General features: G+C 36.5%; 1 protein-coding gene across 8 annotated transcripts in view; it reads left to right on the forward strand.

Annotated features, from left to right (window-relative positions):
* NF1 (neurofibromin 1) overlaps nucleotides 1–22049 on the forward strand; it is a 225813-nt gene that overhangs the window by 105177 nt on the left and 98587 nt on the right. For 6 of the 8 annotated variants that reach the window (XR_006785349.1, XM_045836072.1, XM_045836073.1 and 3 more), the window contains 11 exons: nucleotides 1963–2403; nucleotides 2785–2924; nucleotides 3193–3315; nucleotides 3763–3846; nucleotides 4558–4674; nucleotides 5256–5437; nucleotides 5553–5764; nucleotides 7683–7844; nucleotides 7983–8086; nucleotides 11361–11496; nucleotides 20532–20594. Coding sequence is in view for 7 of the 8 variants with exons in the window: in XM_045836072.1 (XP_045692028.1) it covers nucleotides 1963–2403; nucleotides 2785–2924; nucleotides 3193–3315; nucleotides 3763–3846; nucleotides 4558–4674; nucleotides 5256–5437; nucleotides 5553–5764; nucleotides 7683–7844; nucleotides 7983–8086; nucleotides 11361–11496; nucleotides 20532–20594 (1764 nt within the window). In the remaining variant the exon portion in view is untranslated. The remainder of the gene's footprint in view (nucleotides 1–1962; nucleotides 2404–2784; nucleotides 2925–3192; nucleotides 3316–3762; nucleotides 3847–4557; nucleotides 4675–5255; nucleotides 5438–5552; nucleotides 5765–7682; nucleotides 7845–7982; nucleotides 8087–11360; nucleotides 11497–20531; nucleotides 20595–22049) is intronic. The other 2 variants (XM_045836076.1, XM_045836078.1) reach the window with 1 other exon arrangement.

Raw genomic sequence — 22049 nt, forward strand, 5'->3', positions numbered from 1 at the left:
TAAGTTCTCTGACCGGGCTTCACTGCCAGGGTTCCCAGATGACTGGCTTACATCATCAGAATTCACCTCATTGCTCGGTCCATCACTCAGTCCCCAGCTGCTACCAGGACCACTGTTTCTGTCTTCACACTGTTGTCAGTTTCTTCAGAACTTCCCTGCATGGATTCATGTGTCTCAGAGTTGCTCTTGTACATGTTTGATTCTGTTAATAAGTTGCTCATCCATTTCAATGTCACTGCCTTCACTTTGATGGGTTTCCCTAATATCACTGCTTTGAGGTAACCAAGGTGGAGCTGTTCTTCTGAGCTCTTCTCCCTCTTTCTTATTTCCAGTGGGAAGATTAGCATTTAATAAAGATGCAAAAGTATTCTAGATAGCTGAGCCTCAACTGCTGTTAGTGCAGTATTCCGTGATGCTTTAATTAATATCCATGCCAAGCACTATGTCTCTTCAGTTTGAACATTTGGCTCAAGAGCTGAGACTGAATTAAAGATACGTCTACATGGTACTGGATTCAGATTCTTGACAAGTGAAGGAAGTAAGTCATGTCCATGCCAAGTACAGTGTCTGAGCTGTGCTGCAGCCCAAATGTAGTCAGTATGCTGAGTACTCAGTTTGCCCTTCCACTGCCAGAAAATGCAAAATCACTTTGATAATCTCAGCATGTAAATTTGGTCCAGATATATGCTCTACCACATTGTTGCTGCCAAGCCAAACTGCAAGTTCTTTCGTAGTGGACATTTCTGTGTCAGATGCCAGTGGTTCATTATTGCACACATCACTGAAGGTGTGAAGTTGATACGTATTCTGACTTGGTCCAGCCAACCTCATAGTCAAAGTAGGAGACACAGAGTATTTAACTGTAAGGTCTAGGCTTTCTTTATCAAAGCACAGTGTTGTATGTAGCCAGTGGTTCTTTCACTGTGCTCCACATTAAGTCAGCCATGTCACAAGCCACACTGTCTTAACTCCTAATCAGAGAGATTGCATAAATACTTGATCATGTAGGTCCTGCAAGAGATAATGTGCTGCACCAAAGCAGGGGTGTATGCCATATTCTAATAATAGGTACAGTTGTATTAAATGCATGTGCTGTGAGAAGTGTCAGTTTCAGGAGTTCCATATTCAAAATCATCTTCTATAAGAGAAAGGCCGCTTTCCTCACAAAACGAACATACATAAGAAAGCAGTGCATGGTGTTTCTACATTATGGATACCACAGAATGCCCCAGATATGTTGCTTTCTTGGGTTACTTTAGTCACTATAGGAGGATGAGTATTATGCTTATAAGCAGCATATAAGAGAAATAGAATTTGAAAAAAAATTTGCCACACATAGCAAGAGTTTTTCCTTCTTATCTGTATTCCTTAAACTAAAAGGATCAGAACTCTGAAGATTTGTCCTCAGATTACAAATTCTTGTAGAATGTAATTTTTTTCTATTTTTGTCTTCCTGTACTTTCTTCATTAACTTCTCTTTCTATATTCAGTGGGTCTTCTTCTTGATTACTCTCAACTTGCCATGTGGAATCTGTGTTAATAGTACAGTGTATACAAAACTGGCCAGAGAGCACTTGAACTTGGGCAATCACTAAGTTAATAAGTACATGTAATACTTAGTTAAAAATCTCCAAATGCTTATATTCCTTGAAGCAGCATAGACATTGCTTTTGTGTCTAGGAATTGATATAAACAAATGTTTTGAGAATATGTTCCTTTCTGAGCTGTAGTCTGTCACCATCTTCTATATCTGATAGTGTATCTCTGTTTATTGCTACCCTCAATTCTCTAAGGCTCATCCTTCCTCAAGAAGTCAGACACCTTGATGTGACTAGAAATGGCAGTGAAAACTTGGATTTTTTAAGTATAAAAAATGTCCTTTTGTCATGGAAGAATTGTTGTATAAAAAGTGATTTTTAGAGTCTCTCAATTTAGGATAAATTTATGCTTTCCTGTGTTTAGGCTGCTGAAAGCCTTCACAAGACCATTGTTAAGAGGCGAATGTCTCATGTGAGTGGAGGAGGATCCATTGACTTGTCTGACACGGACTCCTTACAGGAGTGGATCAACATGACTGGCTTCCTCTGTGCCCTTGGGGGAGTGTGCCTGCAGCAGAGGAGCAATTCCGGCCTGGCCACCTATAGCCCTCCCATGGGCCCCGTCAGTGAACGCAAGGGTTCCATGATTTCAGTGATGTCCTCAGAAGGAAATGCAGATACCCCTGTCAGCAAATTTATGGACCGGCTGCTGTCCTTAATGGTGTGTAACCATGAGAAAGTAGGGCTGCAGATACGGACCAATGTGAAGGACCTGGTGGGTCTAGAATTGAGTCCTGCGCTTTATCCAATGCTATTTAACAAACTGAAGAATACCATCAGCAAATTCTTTGACTCACAAGGACAGGTAAAGTGTGTTCTGCTTTAATTTTTCACCTTTCCCTATGAATAGAATGATGTATTTATGAAGCTCTTTTGTTTAGATTATTTAATAAGATACTGGGATAAGCATTCACTCACATGTTTGAAAAAAGGCAAGAAATTGCAGATAAAAGAATTCTCTATTGTGGGATAAATTTGCTGTTTCGGAGCTGTAGCGTGTAGGTGTGCCTGGGGCTCTGAATGTCTCGGGTATAGGCACGAATGTCTGTCTGTGTCCGTGTGCCTGTTTGGGTACAGGCCTGTGGGTGCATTTCTGCATACACATGGCATTGAGATCAGGTGGCTTCATCTCACTGTGGTCTGTTTGCTGTGCACTGATTCCAGATGTATTCTGTTCCTTGTGTAGGTTTTACTGACTGACACCAATACTCAGTTCGTAGAGCAAACCATCGCTATAATGAAGAACTTGCTAGATAACCATACTGAAGGCAGCTCTGAACACCTGGGGCAAGCTAGCATTGAAACAATGATGTTAAATTTGGTCAGGTAAGCATTCTGCTGAAATGTAGCAGAAACACATTGGTATTAGTAGTTATTAGTGAAGTAATTTGCCATCCTTTTCTTTATTGCTCCTAAATTAGGGTGTGACAATAAGGTAACCAGAAGTTATATATGTTCTCTTATAAACAAAATAAAATTCTTGCAGCTTTTATAATTACTTGTAGTAATTTTACTTAGAGATTAAAGCGTTTAGAAGAACAACCTCTTTTGTTTATATCTGATCATTTTTTTTAATGTTTCTATGTCCAAATAGATATGTTCGTGTGCTTGGGAATATGGTCCATGCAATTCAGATAAAAACGAAACTGTGTCAGTTAGTTGAGGTAATGATGGCAAGGAGAGACGACCTCTCATTTTGTCAAGAGATGAAGTTTAGGTGAGTTCTTAAAAGAGCAAAGCAGGGTCTTCTGTTGGGTTAAATGTAAGTACAGAAAAATAGTTGGTATCTGGTTATTATGGGAAGTGGAGGGGTTGTGAGAATGGGTGGAAAAGGAGCATTTTATGTGTTTGTTTTTCTCTTCATGTCTCTCAAATTTCCCAAAGCTTTCTGCCCAATACCGCCTTTTTCTAAAATTATGCTATTCTTGAGCTAAGAATTTGGTTCTGTTTCCAAACCAATACATAGCTAAGGGCTAACATGGAGGGTCAGTATTCCAGTTGCCTGTGTTTGGTCCCTTCTGTTACATCTGATAGCAACAATTTTATTTTTATAAAATTGTCGTGTTGCTGGGGTGATTTGGCACATTGCGTACACTATTAAAAAAGCGTCTGTGTGACTTTAAAAAAATTGTTTCCTATTTTGCTTTTCTCTGCCATTCTGTAGGAATAAGATGGTAGAATACTTGACAGACTGGGTTATGGGAACATCAAACCAAGCAGCAGATGATGATGTCAAATGTCTTACAAGGTGAGAAAGAGAAGGACCTTTAAGCATCAGCAGGTTTCCTCTAGGCATTAGTACTACTTCATTATAGCTGTCATACATATTTTTATGTATATTGAAATTATTTTTATGGATGTTAAGCTTTTGCATTTGAATTATATACTGTTGTTTTTTTTTAACCGAAAGACTTGCAGTAAAAAAATGGGAGAGCGTTATGTTTGGAAAGTTGGTGTTGTCTGGGAAGGATAGTGTATAGTTACTGGAAGACAAAATACACGTAGCCACACATTATTTTATGGTTAGATACATAAATGTATTATTTGAGGAACTTAATTGTTTTGAGTTGTTTTAAAAAGTAATTGATTAATCAAGTTTGGTCTAATGATAAAAACTTCCTGCCACATATCAGAAAATAATTAAACACTGTGAACCACACAACAATTTCCATGTATTTCTTTGGCCAGGCTTAGTTTTTTAATTCATTCTTTTAAGGTCGTCATTCACCAAGATTACTCTGTAGAAAGTTATTAATACCCTCTCCTAAATTTGAAATGTTTTTGCATTCTAGGGTCTGCATATTAACTCATATTACTTAGATCGTCCTAATAATTTGTTTAATGAAATAGGCAGTTCCTAGAGTTTGTGTCTGTTAGTTAGGGAGAAGCTGATTTCAGGGGAGGGTGGAGCGAAGAACCTGAAAGACTCATTATGGTCTTTCAATGTTGTTTTCTTCAGAGACTTGGACCAGGCAAGCATGGAAGCAGTGGTTTCACTCCTGGCTGGTCTTCCGCTGCAGCCCGAGGAAGGAGATGGTGTGGAACTAATGGAAGCCAAATCACAGTTATTTCTTAAGTAAATTTCAGTTATCAAAAACACAAGGGGAAAAACAAAGCCCCACACAACAGAACAATGGAAGTGTAATCAAAGTGACAAATGATTACATTTAGAACATGGACATTATTTTGGTATTATGACCAGCGGCTGCTGTCTCATAAACTATAACCCATGCATGAAGCAGCATTCCCTGTGGCAGGGGTGGGACAGGAAAACAACGGTGTTCTGTGGTTTTTAAAGAAAATTATCTGATCAATTTTTATTGGCAGTATAACCCACATTCCCTTATTAAGGCAATATAACTCAGATCACTTATTTGGACCACTAATTTTATATGCTAAACATTAAAAGTGATGCATTTACATGGCATCTGTTTGGTGTCTGTGTAATGAAATATGTAGTGGGCTGTGTCCAGATAAAATCATACTCAGCAGAGCATACTCCATAATGAGACACACTGGCTGATTGTCCCAGGGCCGGAGAGACGCAGATGCCCTAGGCCCACTCATGTCCTAACATGTGATGATTTCAGACTGTCTGGTAAGCTTTCTGGTTGATGTGGCCTTCACTGTATAAGGGTCAGTCTTTTTGTTTCTCAGGTATTTCACATTGTTTATGAACCTTTTGAATGACTGTAGTGAAGTTGAAGATGAAAATGCACAGACAGGTGGCAGGAAACGTGGCATGTCTCGGAGGCTGGCCTCACTGAGGCACTGTACAGTCCTTGCGATGTCCAACTTGCTCAATGCTAATGTGGACAGCGGCCTCATGCACTCTATAGGTGAGATAAATGAGAGCATACAGAAATTGAAAACTTAGAGGACTGGCGTAGAAGACCAGTAAAGTTATTTCAACAAGTTCATGTTAGTAAATTTGTATCTGTCTGTCCACATCAGGTTTAGGTTATCACAAAGATCTTCAGACAAGAGCTACATTTATGGAAGTTCTGACAAAAATCCTCCAACAAGGCACAGAATTTGACACACTTGCAGAAACAGTGTTGGCAGATCGGTTTGAGAGATTGGTGGAGCTGGTCACGATGATGGGTGATCAGGGAGAGCTCCCTATAGCTATGGCCCTGGCCAACGTGGTTCCTTGTTCTCAGTGGGTAAGTGCATTGAAAGCGGGAAGGAAAAGCACCTGCCATGTAGCAGATGGTTCAGAATTCATTTGTGCACTGAATGTTCACTGATTAAGTTGCCGAAACTTCAGAGCTGGAGGGAACTTCAGATATTATTTGAGTAGTTCTCCCTTGTGGAGAAATGGGAGGAGTTTCTAGTCCTCACTGTATTCTTACCTTAAGTATGAGGATCTTATTCCTCATACTTAAAGTAAAATTTAAACTCCTTATGTGTCCCACTGAAAAATTTCATTTAAATACTGGATGGAAAGAAAATTAAAACCACTGATCTGGTCTGGTGTCTTTGTATACTAAATGAGATAATTAGTGTTAAATCTCATATTTAGTGGTAGAACTAGAACTAGAATTCAAGGCTTATGCCTATTTATTATCTCCAATTCATAACTCTTTCTATAATGCATTGTATAATTTTTAAAAAATATAAGCACTCTAAATATGCTAAGAATTTGGGAAGGGATGTCCCTTTCCATGTTAAAAAGCTGTTTAGTTTATATTATACCAAAAATGATTTTAGTTTAATAAATTATAACTAATAAGGTAATCTGTCATTGCCTGTAGATTTATTTCTGCTTAAAAGCTGTAAGATCTTAGTCCTCATACTTAAAATCGAAACTCAAACTCTGGCCTACAAGTCTCTACCCAACCTGGGCTCTTCCTCACCTCTGACATCATCATGTTCACCAAACTTAAACCACACTGGCCATGGCACACGTTAGGGTCATTTCTACCCTACAGTGCTATTCCTGCTGCTGCTGCCTCTCTCCCATCTGAAGTGTTTCTTCCGTGGTCGCCTTCTTGTTCATCAGGTTTCTGCTTAGATGTCACTTCCGTTTCTGACCATCCGATCACTACCACACCTGCAGTCATTCTGCTACATTACCTTGTTATATTTTCTTCGTAGCATATATTCACTGTGTGAAATTAGCATGTTTACTTGATTATTTTAATTCTATCAGAATGTGAGCTCCATGAGAGCAGAGACCTTGTTCCCTGTTCTCTCTATCCCTTCCCAGAATGTGTGGTTCAACAGTGATTTACTATCCTATCGTTTTTCTTGAGTGTACCTGAAAACACTTTATTATGGGAAATCATGAGGGTTATCATTTAGGTACTAGAGGGGAATTAGCTGCCCATCCTCACTTTGCACATAAATCTTGCTAATCTCTTGGTTCTGAGTGCACCAGGTCTTTCTCCTGACTTCTTGCAAATCCTGTAGCTTTCCATTTTTGTTGTTTCTCTGCCTAGCCCATGTTCAGATTTTACTGAGTTTTCCTGACCGTATAAGACAGGGGTGTCAAACTCATTTTCACCGGGGGCCACATCAGCTTCAGGGTTGCCTTCAAAGGTCCAAAATAATTTTAGTACTGTATAAATGTAACTACTCCTTAACTGTTAAGGAGTTGAAATTACATTCGGCCCTTTGAAGGCAACTGCACGGCTGATGTGGCCCCCAGTGAAAATGAGTTTGGCACCCCAGGTATAAGAAGAGAGTAGAGCTCTTGGCTCTTGTGGTCACCAAAATCTCATTCTTGCTCACTTGTTTTCTGAGAAAATGATCTGTGCGTATCAAACAACTCTGCTATCATCTTCTGTTTCTAGTCTTTCATTTTTGTCATACAATTTAGGCTGAAACTGGATTTTTTTTCTGTCTTCTGGTAAAGTTTAGGCATCTCTTACCTTTCATCAGTTAATCCTTAGAATTAACAACTGCTGTAGGTGTATAGGAATTATAGGCATAGGTACACAGATAAATCCCGGGGCAAAAATTAATCAGTCACTATTTACCTCAATTCAGCGCATGGCAGTCAATTTTGCATTTGCCTTTTAGTTTCTTGCTTAAGAAAAAACGGGATTGTTCACACTAACACAATTGTTTCGTTCACAGGATGAACTAGCTCGAGTTCTGGTGACTCTCTTTGATTCTCGGCATTTACTCTACCAATTGCTCTGGAACATGTTTTCTAAGGAAGTAGAATTGGCAGACTCCATGCAGACTCTTTTCCGAGGCAACAGCTTAGCTAGTAAAATAATGACCTTCTGTTTCAAGGTTTGTATCCATTCATCTATTCTTGTGTGGAGGTAGGCCAGACAATGATTCTGTACAGAATGTACGGAGCAGAGTGTCTGCTTTAATGCAAGATGCGTGGATCAGGCATAATAAATTCCTGCTTGTGTGTTTCTCTAGGTATACGGTGCTACCTACCTACAAAAACTCCTGGATCCTTTATTACGAATTGTGATCACATCCTCTGATTGGCAGCACGTGAGCTTTGAAGTGGACCCTACCAGGTTTGTCATCCTTCCACCTACAGCTGCTCTCCATGTTTTCACTGCCACCACCGTGTGGGGCCTCGGTGGAGGCAGTCTGCAACAGTAGGGCCTGGCCCTCATGTTTCTCCCCTTAATGCTTAAAAATTAGTCTTTAACCATGAAAGTTACATGCAAATACATTTTTTCTGAAAAACAATTACAGATTCCCTTAAAGGTGAATTTGACTACCACTTGTAGAGATTTAGCACTGTTACTACTTTAGTCTGTTCTGTCCTTTTTCAATATATTTGCATGTAAGTGTACTTGTAGAAACTACATATTATAATGCGAGTGCTTAATATCAATGGTAACATATACATGGTTTTGCAACCTAATCTTTTTAACTTAACCCTGTAGATCTAAGGATCTTTCTCTGTGTGTGTATTTTTTCTTTTTAACTGCTGCGTATTGTTTCACAGTTTGCCTATATCATCATTTATTTAGGCAATACCATATTGATCCTATTGGTGTTTGCGGTAACTCCCTAATTATTGTCCCAGCATTTTAAGAAAAGTTTTTAGGTCATTTGTTGTAGGAATTATTCTGAAACCCAAGTCTTCTTGTCACTTTATTTCTTAGAAACCATCCATTGTTCCCAGTTGACTGCACTGCAGAGTGCAGAGTTGTCTAACCTACAGTCCACCATGATCTCCTGTTGCCCTTGCACATGTTCTCTGTACATTAGCTCCAGTGAAATCTGCATATGTGATATGTTCTTAAAGTGGTTTAACACATGGGGTTTGTTGGGGTTGGAGGTGCCTAATAATTAATAATACTCTTTCTTGGCCAAGTTCAAAACCAAAAAGGTGGAGGGAGGGAGGATTGGGGGAAGCACTCATGACTCAGCTGTCCCTTTATTTCTTACAGAAATGATGACAGAATGCAGCTTTGGATCCTGTGGACAAATAGGCTTGCTAACACTTTACCTTGAGTTAGACTCATCTACCCCATACTTTGCACAGCTGGATAACTACAGATTTCCCTCAAAGGGGCTGGCAAGCTTTTTACCACACAAGTAGAGAGCAGATCGGATTACATCTTTTCTGTAGGCAAACATATCTCAAATGGAGATGATGGTACTGAGCTGAGCATGCTTGGCTCTTTTCTTTTTTCCTAACTTATTCCTCCTTCTATAATGAGGAGTGACGTCATAGAAGGGAAAGAGTCCAAAGGAGAATGCTGGGTACAATTTAAAAACTGCTACCTCTGTGAAGCTCTCTATCTGTCACCGGGTGCTGCCCATGCTCACACACTGCACATGAACAAGTAATCTTTATTCTGTGTTCTGTACCATCATCGTAACACTTCATCGTGATGATGTATTTTGAATGTATTTTCCATCTAGACGGTTGGATCTTTTACATTTTGTACAACGTTACATCCTCCTATGAGTATTTAGCATGGTATCTGGTCTATAGTTGACATTTCATAAATACTTGTTGAATGAGTGAATTTTAAACAATTATGTTATGCTTGCTTTTTCTAAGCCACATCTCATCTGTCTTCTAGTTAGGACCTTAATGTTATTGTTTTAGAAGGACACCTGAAACAGGCTGCAGTGCACCTACTGCTATGTTGATTCAGTAAGAAAAATTTCCCGCAGAGTAGATGAGAACTGTCAAGGTTGCTAGGAGTCTCTTCCGGCCTTGTTAAATAAATTGTTAATCTTTTCCTTTATACCACTAAACCCCTGTGCCCTCCACATTTCAGATTTGAATTACTATTGTAGCTTTGTAACTGATCTCCCTGCATAGAGTCTCCATATTTAGACCAATCTCTTCAGTTCTCCATGTATTCCAAGATCATTTTCTGCCTCTGGTTTCCCAGCAACTACCATTGTGAATTAATCATATCTGTCTTCAGTTTGCTATTTTGCCTTTATCCGTGAATTATATTCATTACTTAGTGTGTGCATGTCTTTCCCCTCTTTGAAAAGGTCAAAGGCCAATTATTGTCGAATCCTCTGTACCTAGAACTAAAATGGCAAATAGTAGATGGGTGTGAATGTTTGTTAGATTGAATTTAGTATCTGCCCTGCCTACTTCCTCTTTTTGGAATACCCTCACTTCTTTCTGCCTATGTAAATCCTATCCCTCCTTTAGGACTTACCTATCCTATGGTATCTTTCCTGCCTTGCATCCACATCCATTTCTGAGCTCTTATTGTATCCATTGCAATAAGCCGTAATTAGCCATAATTATGCCACCACACAATTAGCCATAAGGACTCTGGAGTGATGACTTGAGTGTCCCAAGCATTCATGTAATATGTAAATTAGTACACAAGTAAAAATTGGTAGTTAAGAGATTGAAAAAAAGTATTTACTCAATACTTGTAGCTGTGCTAGTTTTTAAGGGGACAAGATGAGTACTTCCCTTCTCCAAGGAGTTTACAGTTTAGTAGGGAAGATAAGACATATAACAAGTAATTATGTAAGGGGTTTCACGGGGGATGTGTTTTGAGAGTTCAGATGATGCCAGTTGGGGAGCTTGGGTAAAGCTTTGTGGATTTGGTAGCCATTGGGTGAAAATTTAAACCCCATAAAGTAGGTAATATTATTATTCCTGTATTATTGCTGAAGAAAATTGAGGCCCGGAAGAGTGAAGTGTCTTGACCAAGGCCATAGTAATAAGTAGTGATAGAGCCAGAATTTAAGCCTAGTAAGTCTTCCCGCTGGATTCCTGCTTTTAAGTACAACACCAAGACTTCAGAGGTGTATTGAATTAGCAGCCCTGATTGAGTGTGGGGAGGAGTGGAGCACAGCAGGCCAGGGTGACATCAGAGGTCACCTGTATGACGTGATCGAGATAGTGATGGTGCCATTGACAACATGGAGAGCACAGGATAGGACAGAATTGTAGGAGGAAAAACCAGTTAATTTTGGGCAAACGGATTTTACATACTGGTGGGAGGAACACCCGGCAGTTAGAAATATTAGACTGGATATGAAAGGCAGTTCAAAATAAGGGAAACATGAAAAGCCACAGAATATATGAAAGCCCGTCTAAATAAAAGTTGGGAACGTGAGATGCCCTTTTCTACCTACTAGATTGACAAAAAAATTAAAAATCATATATTGAATTTATAAGAATATAAGAATTTTTATAAACAATTTTCAAAACTTTTTTCTTTATAGTTGGCTTGTTCAAATCAAGATGCTATGAGACTCTAACATTGTATTTGGCTGAATATCTCTTAAGGGGTCTCTTTTACAGTGTTTTTGTTTGTTTTTAATTTGTTACTTTTTTTGTAGGTTAGAACAGTCAGAGAGCCTTGAGGAAAACCAGCGGAACCTCCTTCAGATGACTGAAAAGTTCTTCCAGGCCATCATCAGTTCCTCCTCAGAATTTCCCCCTCAGCTTCGAAGTGTGTGCCACTGTTTATACCAGGTATGCTCTAGGTTAGAGGGCACCATTATTAATCCAGAGCTAAATGAAAAAGAATGCTTTACTGAAGAGGAATTTAGCTTCTGATAGTGGATGATTGACAGTACTGAGTCAGTGTGGATGAGTAATATATTAAAAATTGTTATTGGAATTGGCTTTGAAAAAACATAAACATTGCTTAGGAAGCAGTTTGAAGTATTTTAAGGAGGTACTTTAAAATAATAAATTTTTCTTGGCATTGAGAGCAAGTTTAAAATATACCAAATGTATTGGGTATCATGAATGTAGTTGAAATGAAATATATTATGCAATTTTTTTGTTATCTTTTGCCTAAATTACCCATAAGGTCTTTAACACATGAGTCAGGTGTACCCCCTGCTTTTTGCATTGTGAAGATTGATGTATAATTTTTATTTCTTCATTAAGATATAATGTGTTTGTGTCAGGTTTTCCCAGGAAAGACTGATCTGTGTATTTTATGTGAAATGCTACTTATAAAATATATTGTATCATCATTCAGGTTAAATTATTAGATTTTCTAACTCTAGGACTGCAACTAATGCCTCTGAGTTCAGATGTCCACAGTCATCATCCACTTGTTGAGGAGATTGGGTCTGTGTTCTTTTCTGGCTTCCACTTTGTTTTTGAATTGCATATGCAGTTTCAGGAATGATTTATTTGTTCCAAGGGAGATTAATGCAGATCCACTTAGCTTGTTTAAACTGTGTTTCTGGAAGAAACAGTAGGTCCAGAGTTTGGGACTCCAGGAGAAAGAATTTGTGTATTTACCAAAACCATGTCGTTGTGTCTCTCTCTTTGCAGAGTCATCCTCAGCCATTTGTTTTTTAGCACAGGGCTTGAGATGCCTAGAGACATTATTAGATAGATTGGTGAAATTATCATTTTTAAAAGCTGTTTCAGGCTTGCTTTATGTCAGACAAAATAGAGTTTAAGCCAAAAATAGTAAAAAGAGACAAAGGTTATTATAGATTGATAAAGGGGTAAATACATCAAGAAGATACAGTAATTTTATATTTATATGCCCAACATTGGAGCAACTGAATTTATAAAGCAAAAACTAACAGAACTAAATGGAGAAATAAACAATAATGCAGTAATAGTTGGGTACTTTAATACCCCACTCTCAACAATTAATAAATCATCTATATAATCAATAAACAGCAGATTTGAACAATACTATATATCACATAGACCTAACAGACATATACAGAACATTCTATGCAACAACAGTGCAATACACATTCTTCTCAAACACATGTGGAATGTTTTCTAGCATAGATTATATAGTAGAACACTAAGCAAGTCTTACCAATTTCAAGAAGATCAAAATTATACTGAACAAGTATCTCTTGACCATAGTATCATGAAACTAGAAGTCAGTAGTAAGAGGAAAACTGGAAAATTCATGAACACATAGAAATGAATCAATACTCCCCTGAACAACCAATAAAGGGGAATAAAAAAGTTTCTTGAGATAATTGAAAACAGGAATACAACATACCAAAACCTGTGGGGTGTAGCAAAAGCAGTTCTAAGAGGGTAATGCATAGTAATAAACACCTACATTAAAAAGCAAGAAAACTCCCAAATAAACAACCTAACTCTATACTTTAAGGAATTAGGGAAAGAACAGACTGAGCCCAAAGTTAGCAAAGAAAGGAAGTAATAAATAATTAGAGCAGAAATAAATGAAATAGAGAATAAAAAAGCAGTATAAAAGATTAAGCAAACTAAGAGTTGGTTCTTTGTGAGAAATAAAATTGATAAACCCCTAGCTAGACTAATCAAGGAAAAAATAGAAAGGAGCCAAATCAATAAAATTATAAATGAAAAAGGAGACATTATAATAACCTATACCACAGAAATTCAAAGGATCATAAGAGACCACCATCAATAACTATATGCCAATGAACTGGACAGCCTAGAAGAAATGGAGAAATCTTAACAACATACAGTTGACTGAGTCAGGAAACATTTCTGTCCCAGTAACCTTTCTAAAACAAGGAGTGAATCTTGCTTACCATCTGTGAAAACTTTTGATGTTTCTCTTGTCTTCTGGATAAATCCACAGTATTTTATACAGCATGCATGGCCTGGTCCTAGTCCTGGTAGCTTAAGTAAATTAATTGGAACTGCCTGGGATGTTGTACTGAGAATTGTTAGACTATGAGGAAGTTCATGAGAAGTTGTACTGCTTATCAACTGAATGTTTATGTTCCTTCAGAATTCATACCTTGGAGTCTAACCTCCTATATGAGGATATTTGGAAATGGGGCCTTTGGGAGATTCTTAGGTCATTAGAGTGGAACCCTCATGAGTGAGATTAGTGCTCTTGCAAAAGAGACCCCAGAGAGCTCCCTTGTCCCTTCCACCATATGAGGACAGAGGGAGGTTGGCTGTCTGTGAACCAGGGTTCTCACCAGATATCGAATATGCATGTGCTTTCATTGTGGGCATTATAGCCTCTAGAACTATGAGAAATAAATGTTTGTTGTTTAAGCCAAAAAAATAAAACAGGACTGAATCAGGAAGAAATAGAAAATCTGAATAAAAAATCTAATTACCAGTGAGGAGGTTGAATCAGTAATCAAAACTCTCCCAATGAAGAAATGCCCAGGACCAGATGACTTCACTGGTGAAGTTTACCAAATACTTAAGAATTGAAACTTATTTCTTTTCACACTCTCATAAAAATTTGAAGAGGATACAGTACTTCCCAAACTCACTTTACAAAGCCAGCATTATCCTTAAAAAAGCAACCCCCCCCCGAGAAACTGACACTAGTAGAAAAGAAAACTATAGACCAATATTCTTGATGAATATATAGCAAACATTAAAATAAAATTAAAACAAACAATTCAGCAGCACATTAAAAGGATGTTAGGCCCTGGCTGGTGTGGCTCAGTGGATTGAGTGCCAACCTGCGAACCAAAGGGTCACTGGTTCAATTCCCAGTCAGGGCACATGCCTGGGTTGTGGGACAGGTCCCCAGCAGGGGGTGCACTAGAGGCAACCACACAATTATGTTTCTGTGCCTTTCTTTCTCCCTCCCTTTCCTTCTCTCTAAAAATAAATACATAAAATTTTTAAAAATAAAAGATTATTGGGTGTGTCCCTGGGAGGCAAGGTTGGTTCAACACATGCAAATCAGTATAATACACAAGAGTCATATGGTCATCTCAATAGCTGCAGGAAAAGCATTTGACAAAATTCAACATTCATTCATGACAGAGGCTCTGAAAAATTAGGCATCGAAGGAACATACTCAACATAATAAAGATCATACAGGACAAGCCCACAGCTAACTTCATACTTTATGGTGAAAGCATGGAAACGTTCTTTTTAAGATCAGGAACAAGAAAAGGGTGCCCACTCACCACTCCTAGTCAGCATAGTACTAGAAGTTCTAGCTATAGCATTTGGGTCAGAAAAAGAAATAAAAGTTATCAGAATTGAAAAGCAAGGAGTAAAATTGTCTCTAATTGCATATAACATGATTTTATATATAGAAAATCCTAAAACACAACCAAAAAATTGTTAGATCTAATCAATGAATTCAATAAAGTTGCCTAATACAAATTTAATATGCAAAAGTCAGTAGTTTCTATACATTAAAATGAATTTCCTGAAAAAGAAATAAAGAGATCTGTTTCATTTACAATAGCATCAAAAACAGTAAAATGTCTAGGGATAAATTTAACCAAGGAGGTGGAATATCTCCACACTGAAGACTATAAGACATTGATGAAAGAAATCAGAGATGACACAAATAAATGGCAGGTATCCAGTATTCATGGATTGGAAGAATTAATATTGTTCAAATGTCAGTACTACCAAAAGACATCTGTAGATTCACTGCAATCCCTATCGAGATTCCAAGGACATTTTTACAGAAGTAGAAAACATCCCTAAAATTTATATGGAACCACAGAAGTCACATAGCCAAAGTACTCTTGAGAAATAAGAACAAAGCAGGAGGCATCATACTTCCTGATTTTAAACTGTACAGTAAAGCTGTAGTCATCAAACAATATGGTATTGCGTAAAAACAGACAAATACACCAATGAAACAGAATCGGGAGCCACAAAATAGGCTGAAGCATATCCTGTCAGCTAATATTTTACAAGAGAACTAAGAATACTCAATGAAGAAAAGACAGTCTTTTCATACGTGATGCTGAGATAACTGGATATTTTACATGTAAAAGTGAAACTGGACCCATAGCTTACACTACTCACGATAATTAACTCAAAGTGCATTAAAGACTTAAATATACAACCCAAAACCATAAAACTCCTAGAAGAAAACATAGAAATAAAGCTTCTTAACATAGGTCTTTGGTAATGATCTTTTGGATATGACACCTAAAACACAAGCAGCAACATGAAAACTAAGCAAGTGCAATTGCATCAAACTAAAAAGCTGCTGCACAGCAGAAGAAACCATCAGCAAAGTGAAAAGACAACCTAGGAAATAGGAAACATATTTGCACACCATATATCTGATAAGGGGTTAATATCTAAAATATATAAAGATCTCATACAACTCAATACCAAAACAAACAGACAACCCAACTGAAAAAGGGGCAAAGGAGCTGAACAGACAGGTACAATGAAGGATACTCAACACAACCAGTCATTAGGGAACTGTAAGTTAGAACCACAGTGAGATATCACCTCACTGTTAGAATGGTCATCATCAAAAAGTTGAGATGATAAATACTGATGTGGGTATGGAGAAAAGGAAACCATTTGGCCTTGTTTGTAGGATTGTAAATTGGTGCAGCCATGATGGAAAATAGTATTGGGGGATCCTAAAAAAGTTAAAAATAGCTCTATTATAGCTACCATATATGATCCAGCAATTCCATTTCTGGGTATATATCCAAAGGGGAGAAAAACCACTAACCTGCGAAGATATCTGCACCTCCATGTTTTTTGCAGCATTGTTTGCAATAGCCAAGAAATGGAAACAACCTAATGTTCATCAGTGGATGAATAAAGTTGTATTTTTATATGTATTTATATATATATATAAATGTACACACAAGGGGAAATTATCCAATCATTAAAAAAGAGGAAATTCTATCATTTGTGACAACAGGTTGGCCCTTAAAGGCATTATGCTAAGTAAAATAAGTCAGATAGAAAAGACAAATACTGTATGATCTCACTTATCTGTGGAATCTGAAAACAAACTGATAAAGAGATTAAACTTCTGGTTACCAGAGGTGAAGGGGAGGGGAAATTGAAGAAAGGTAGTCAAAGGTACAAATGTTTAGTTACAAAATAAGTTTGAGGGATGTAATATATAACATGATGACTGAGGTCAGAACTGCGGTATGATATGGAAGAGAGCTGTTAAGAAGAGTAAATCCTAAGAGTTCTCATCCAAAGGAGATTTTTTTTCTCTCTTTATATTGTATTTATATGAGAAGATGGATGTTATCTGCATGCCTTAAACTTACAGTGATGAATGTCAGTTATTTCTCAGTGATGATGAGGGGGTGATATGGAGAGGGGAGAAGATTAACATGCTTGTTGCAGGTTCTCCCGGGACAGACTGATCAGTTTATTTTGTGTGAAGTGCTCCTTATAAAATATATTGAATCATTCCGATCAGATTATTAGTCTTTCTCACACTAGTACTGCATGTAAAAGCTTCTTGTTCACATGTTTGTAGTCATCCCTACTTGTTGAGGAAATTAGGCCTTGATTCTTTATGGCTTCCACTGTGTTTTTGAATTGCACATGAAGTTTCAGGAATGATTTATTCACTCCAAGGGAAATTAATGCAGATCCACATAGCTTGTTTAAACTGTGATTCTGGAAGAAACATTAGTAGGTCTGGTGTTTGGGACAGGGGTGGGTAGAGGGGAAAAGTTCTACACATTTACGGAAACCATTGCTTTTGTGTCTCTGTCTTTGCAGAGTCATCGCCAGCCATCTATTTTTTTCTTTTTTTTTTTTAAGCACAGGGTTTCAGTTGCTTAGAGACATTAGCAAGATCAGTGAAATTACCATTTTAAAAAGCTGTTTCAGGCTGCTCTGTGTGAATTTTTCTCCCATTCCTATTTATAAAGATGTTATGTGTGGTATCTATAAAAAACTTTTCACCACATACATAGATGATAAAGCATACTTAGCATTAAATTTTTCCATTTATCATGACTTTTTCTGCCTTTTCTAAATAGCTCAAGGAACTTAGGAGAATCCCACATAATTTTTTCAGATAGTTAAATCTCAAGAGTAAAGGGGTGGTTTAGTTATAACATTAAGCTTAATAGAGTGAATAACATTCTCTCTAAAATTTGGGCATTATTCAGGTTTCTCTTTAATTCAGCAATTCTGTTTAAAAAACAGACAAATGGTGAGCACATACTAAGAATAGTCTTTAGGTCAGCTTCTTGGTTAGCCTACTAGTAACTCTTCAGAGAGCAAATGAATTTTTAAAGTGGCAGTGGCTGTGACTTTTGCTGGTTAAAAGTAAATGGGTACTGCCTACCTGGTTACATGGTCTAGTCGATTTCAGTAGAAATTTTCATGTAGTTGCTGCCCCAAAAGGTTTTGTATCATCAGCAAACTTAGAGTCCAATTTAAGACTATACTTCTGATAAGGTGAAAGGAACAGGGCTTGGCACTAGTAAGTACTTTGGAAATATTTAATGAAGGAATAAATCCCCCCCCCCCATTCCTCCCACTCAAGTAAACAAGATTATTGGTAGCTTTCATAGTTAAGAAGGGAAGGAAATATAGCAAAAATAATTCAGGATATAGAGCCAGGTGATAATTGGTGGCTTATTAAACACTATGTGTTTTGCTTTTAAAGCAGTCCATAAAAAAATGTCCTGTATTATAATGGAACTGAATTATGTTATTAAAATTTCACATAAAATTATTCTCTTTAAATTTTGTGTCCGTGAATTGTTTTGAAGTATTGGGTAAACTTGTTGGAATGTAGAGTGCTGTGGAGCAGAGGTATACTATGTTATTTATAAATACATTTTTAAAAAATAAGTAATAACAGGCAATTTACATTTATTAGTTAAAAGTAAAGATGGGGAAAAAAGCTTTGATCTTTAGATATTCTTTTATTGAATATCCTTCCAAGTGTTTTCCTTTTAGTTTGCTCTTTTATTTTTATTCATCTTCCCTCTTCTGGCTTTTTCCTGCCCTTTTGACTTTGGCAGTGACATAATGGTACTTTTGTACTTGTATTTCTGTTGAGGGGAATAGTAGTCAATTGTTGTTTTTGTTTTTTCTTCTTCTAATAAACATGGCTTCTGCTTTAGGACCTACTGGGAAAATTTTGAAAGCTAAGTGAGAATTATTGCTAGCTAATAAACTTGTCTGAGCTTTAGCTCGTTTTTATTTCAGTTCATATTTTTGACCATTAAGCCTTTTCCAAATCATGCTTTAACCGGACTTCTTATTTTATATGCTTTCTTGTTTAGGGGACTGGGTTAATGTTGCATAAGAAGAGCCAGATAACTGAACAGTGTAAATACATAATTATATATTATATAATAATATGTAATTAATTATATATAATTACACATATAATTATATAAATGCCTTGTAATTAATAAGGCATTTTCGTGTTTTTTTTATTTCCACATTTCTTCCTGATAGTTTTAGAATAATGATAAAAGTAATTCCCAGGATAGATATTCTTAAGTTATGGTGAAGAATTTGAAATATAATGATTCTGAATAAATATTATATTTTCCTAATAAATCTGCTTCTCCAAACAGAAGTGATTTGCACAGATTTTTAAGGCAATAAGTGATGGTTGCATACCATAATTGAAAAAAATATGTAAAACTGCATTTTGGTGATGTATTTAGTTGTTAGTGCTTTTGTAGATAATTTAAAATTTAATCTCAGGCTTCACAAGACAAAGGACTGTGTGTTACTGGTGTCTCCCAATGCCTAGGATGGCATGTACCATATAGATGCACAGTAACTCTTTGGATGGACAGGGGGACAGATGGATGAGCACATGGTTGGATGCACAGAATTCTTAGAATAAAATGCCATCTATAGTGCATTAAATTTAATTTGGTTTTTAAAATGTTTTTAAAGTAATTGTTGTGCCTAGTCTAGTCCAATCAGGAGTCTTAATTTTAAAATAACTCTTTGCTTTAGAAGAAGCTTTGAGGGATGAAACCAATTTGTCTCTGTGGGTTTGGGGTTTTTTTTGGGGGGGTTTGTTTTTTAGGACATTCTGATAAATGGTCAAATATGTTAAAACATTTAAGTAGACTTACAATTTTATTCTGTATTTTTCTCTGCAGTTTCTTCACTTTAATATTAATTAATGCTTGTTTCTAGTTGAGCTGATAACATTCTTCTCCCAAATGTTGCAGAGCTTTTAACCTCCTCTGATTAGACTATTTCAGGAATAGCCTGGAAACAGAAAAATGTGAAATTTTAAAAGTAATCTTTCTTAGAGATTTTCAATTCAGAATCTCTAAATTGATTTTTTTTATTGTATTTAGTCATTTAATGTTTATTTTTTATCAGTAGGCTTTAAGTTAAATGCCAGCTATTGAAAAAAGAAATTTAAGTCAATTGAAGGATACACAGAGAAGTATTTAAATATCAAGAAAAAATCATGTAGACATATAGAAGTGTTTTTGTAGTGTGATCTGTTTATAATCAACATTTTATATCAAATTTATTAAAAGCTAGGAATTAACTGAAATGTAAATATTAAATATACCCAAATCCACCTGGGGAGAGCTTTTCTGTGATTTATAGCCAGAAATAGTAGATATGATTGTCTCAACATTTCTTGCTGTTTTATTATATTAGTGCTTTGGCTTAAAAAAATGTATTACAATTGAAATTCAGAAATAAAATTCATCCCTCTAAATTCAGTTGATTTCTGATTTTTTTTGTTGATTCCATTTGTGTTACATTTGATCGTGTAATTTTATGTACAAGCCAACATTGTTTTTGTTGCTGTATGTAGTTGGTGCTGTGACTTGTTTGTGCTCATCTCTGTTCTGTAGGCAACTTGCCACTCCCTACTGAATAAAGCTACAGTAAAAGAAAAAAAGGAAAACAAAAAATCAGTAAGTTTGGAGTACTTTTTATTAGCTGTTTCTTTCAAAGCAAAACAAAAATCTTTTGCTGTTTGTTAAGAACATCTTCACTTCAGCCTATTTGACCTTCACTGTAAAATCATTCTACTAATTCTGGCACAAAATAGCTTTCATTTCAATTAACCCTGGAATTAAGTTACATTGAAACATTCTCTGTGTTCCTTTGGTTTGATTTATCCAAAGGCATTTTGGGGCATTTGTTGCATTGGATATCCCTGGTCTAATTTTATTGTCGTCGTTGTTGTTTTAATTACAAATGAATGCTAAAGAAACTTAATTTCAAGGCCTTAGGAAATGCTGTCTTCATTCTTGCTTCTTGTTTGCAGGTAATGTGAGTGGTTTCTTTTTCTAGAGCTGAAAGGTTTTCTTAATTGATAGAAGTATATGGAAGGAAAGTATCACTTTCTAACTTGTTTTCTGTGATTTCAGCAACCTAAAAGTTGCTGAATTTTATTTTTTACTCTTTATATTTTTATCTCATAGACCATCCCAGCCAAAATTTAGGTATCTGTGCTCAGATCATAAAAATCCTAATGGTAAAATCACTTTTACTTTAGAGAAAATCATTACTAAACTATTGGGACTGAGAACATACTACTTTGGAAATAAAGGAACACTCAGTGAGTCCATGTTTGTAGAGAAATACCTCATTTTGCAAACATGATAGGAATACACTGCCTGCTTCTATGAAGTTGCCCTAATTTAAAGGGAATAAAATTAGGGTAGGCAAGATTATTTTCTTCCCATGAGTGGAATTTGTCCAAAATATAATGTGCATTCACTTTAAATTCGTCATTACCTGTCAGCAGGACTTAACCTTTACCCAGAAAGTACTGTGTTCGTGCACATCATCTCAGTGGTTTCAGAGGAAGAATTAAAGCCTTTAGGAGCTATGCAGGTGATTTGCTTAAAAAGGTAAATTTAGAATATAGTATACAGCAGTTTAATTTGTCATTCCTTGTCTAAACTTTACATATAATAAATTTTTGTTTTAAATTCAGAACTAAATTAAAAATTGGAGACATAAAGTAAATCTTTTTGAGTATATCAAGTAAATTTGTTCAGCACTGAGCAAATGAATTGGATTGGATGGCCATCTTGCTTGATAAAAACATTTCTTTCTAATGCTTCAGCTTTCTAATTCTCAGCATACATAGGTTTAACACGATGTACGCCATCACTGTGGAAATTAACTTACTGTCTCTAACACTCCTGGTCAGTGTTCTACTAACACTGTTGTGTAGTGTATCCCATCAATTACAATTCAGGCTTTCTGTGTTTCTCTCGCGCATGTTCTCTGGCCTTCCTAACATTGCTTTATTTATTAAGATTTTGTCTAAAATGGTTCCTTGAAATGTTTTTTTTCTACTAGTGTTATTTTCAGATTTTTTTTTTTAAGTTTCAGAGTGACACTAAGTTTTGGAA

The sequence above is a fragment of the Phyllostomus hastatus genome, unplaced genomic scaffold, assembly GCF_019186645.2.
Source record: "Phyllostomus hastatus isolate PE091 unplaced genomic scaffold, TTU_PhHast_1.1 phas_contig_210, whole genome shotgun sequence".
Taxonomy (NCBI): Eukaryota; Metazoa; Chordata; class Mammalia; order Chiroptera; family Phyllostomidae; genus Phyllostomus; species Phyllostomus hastatus.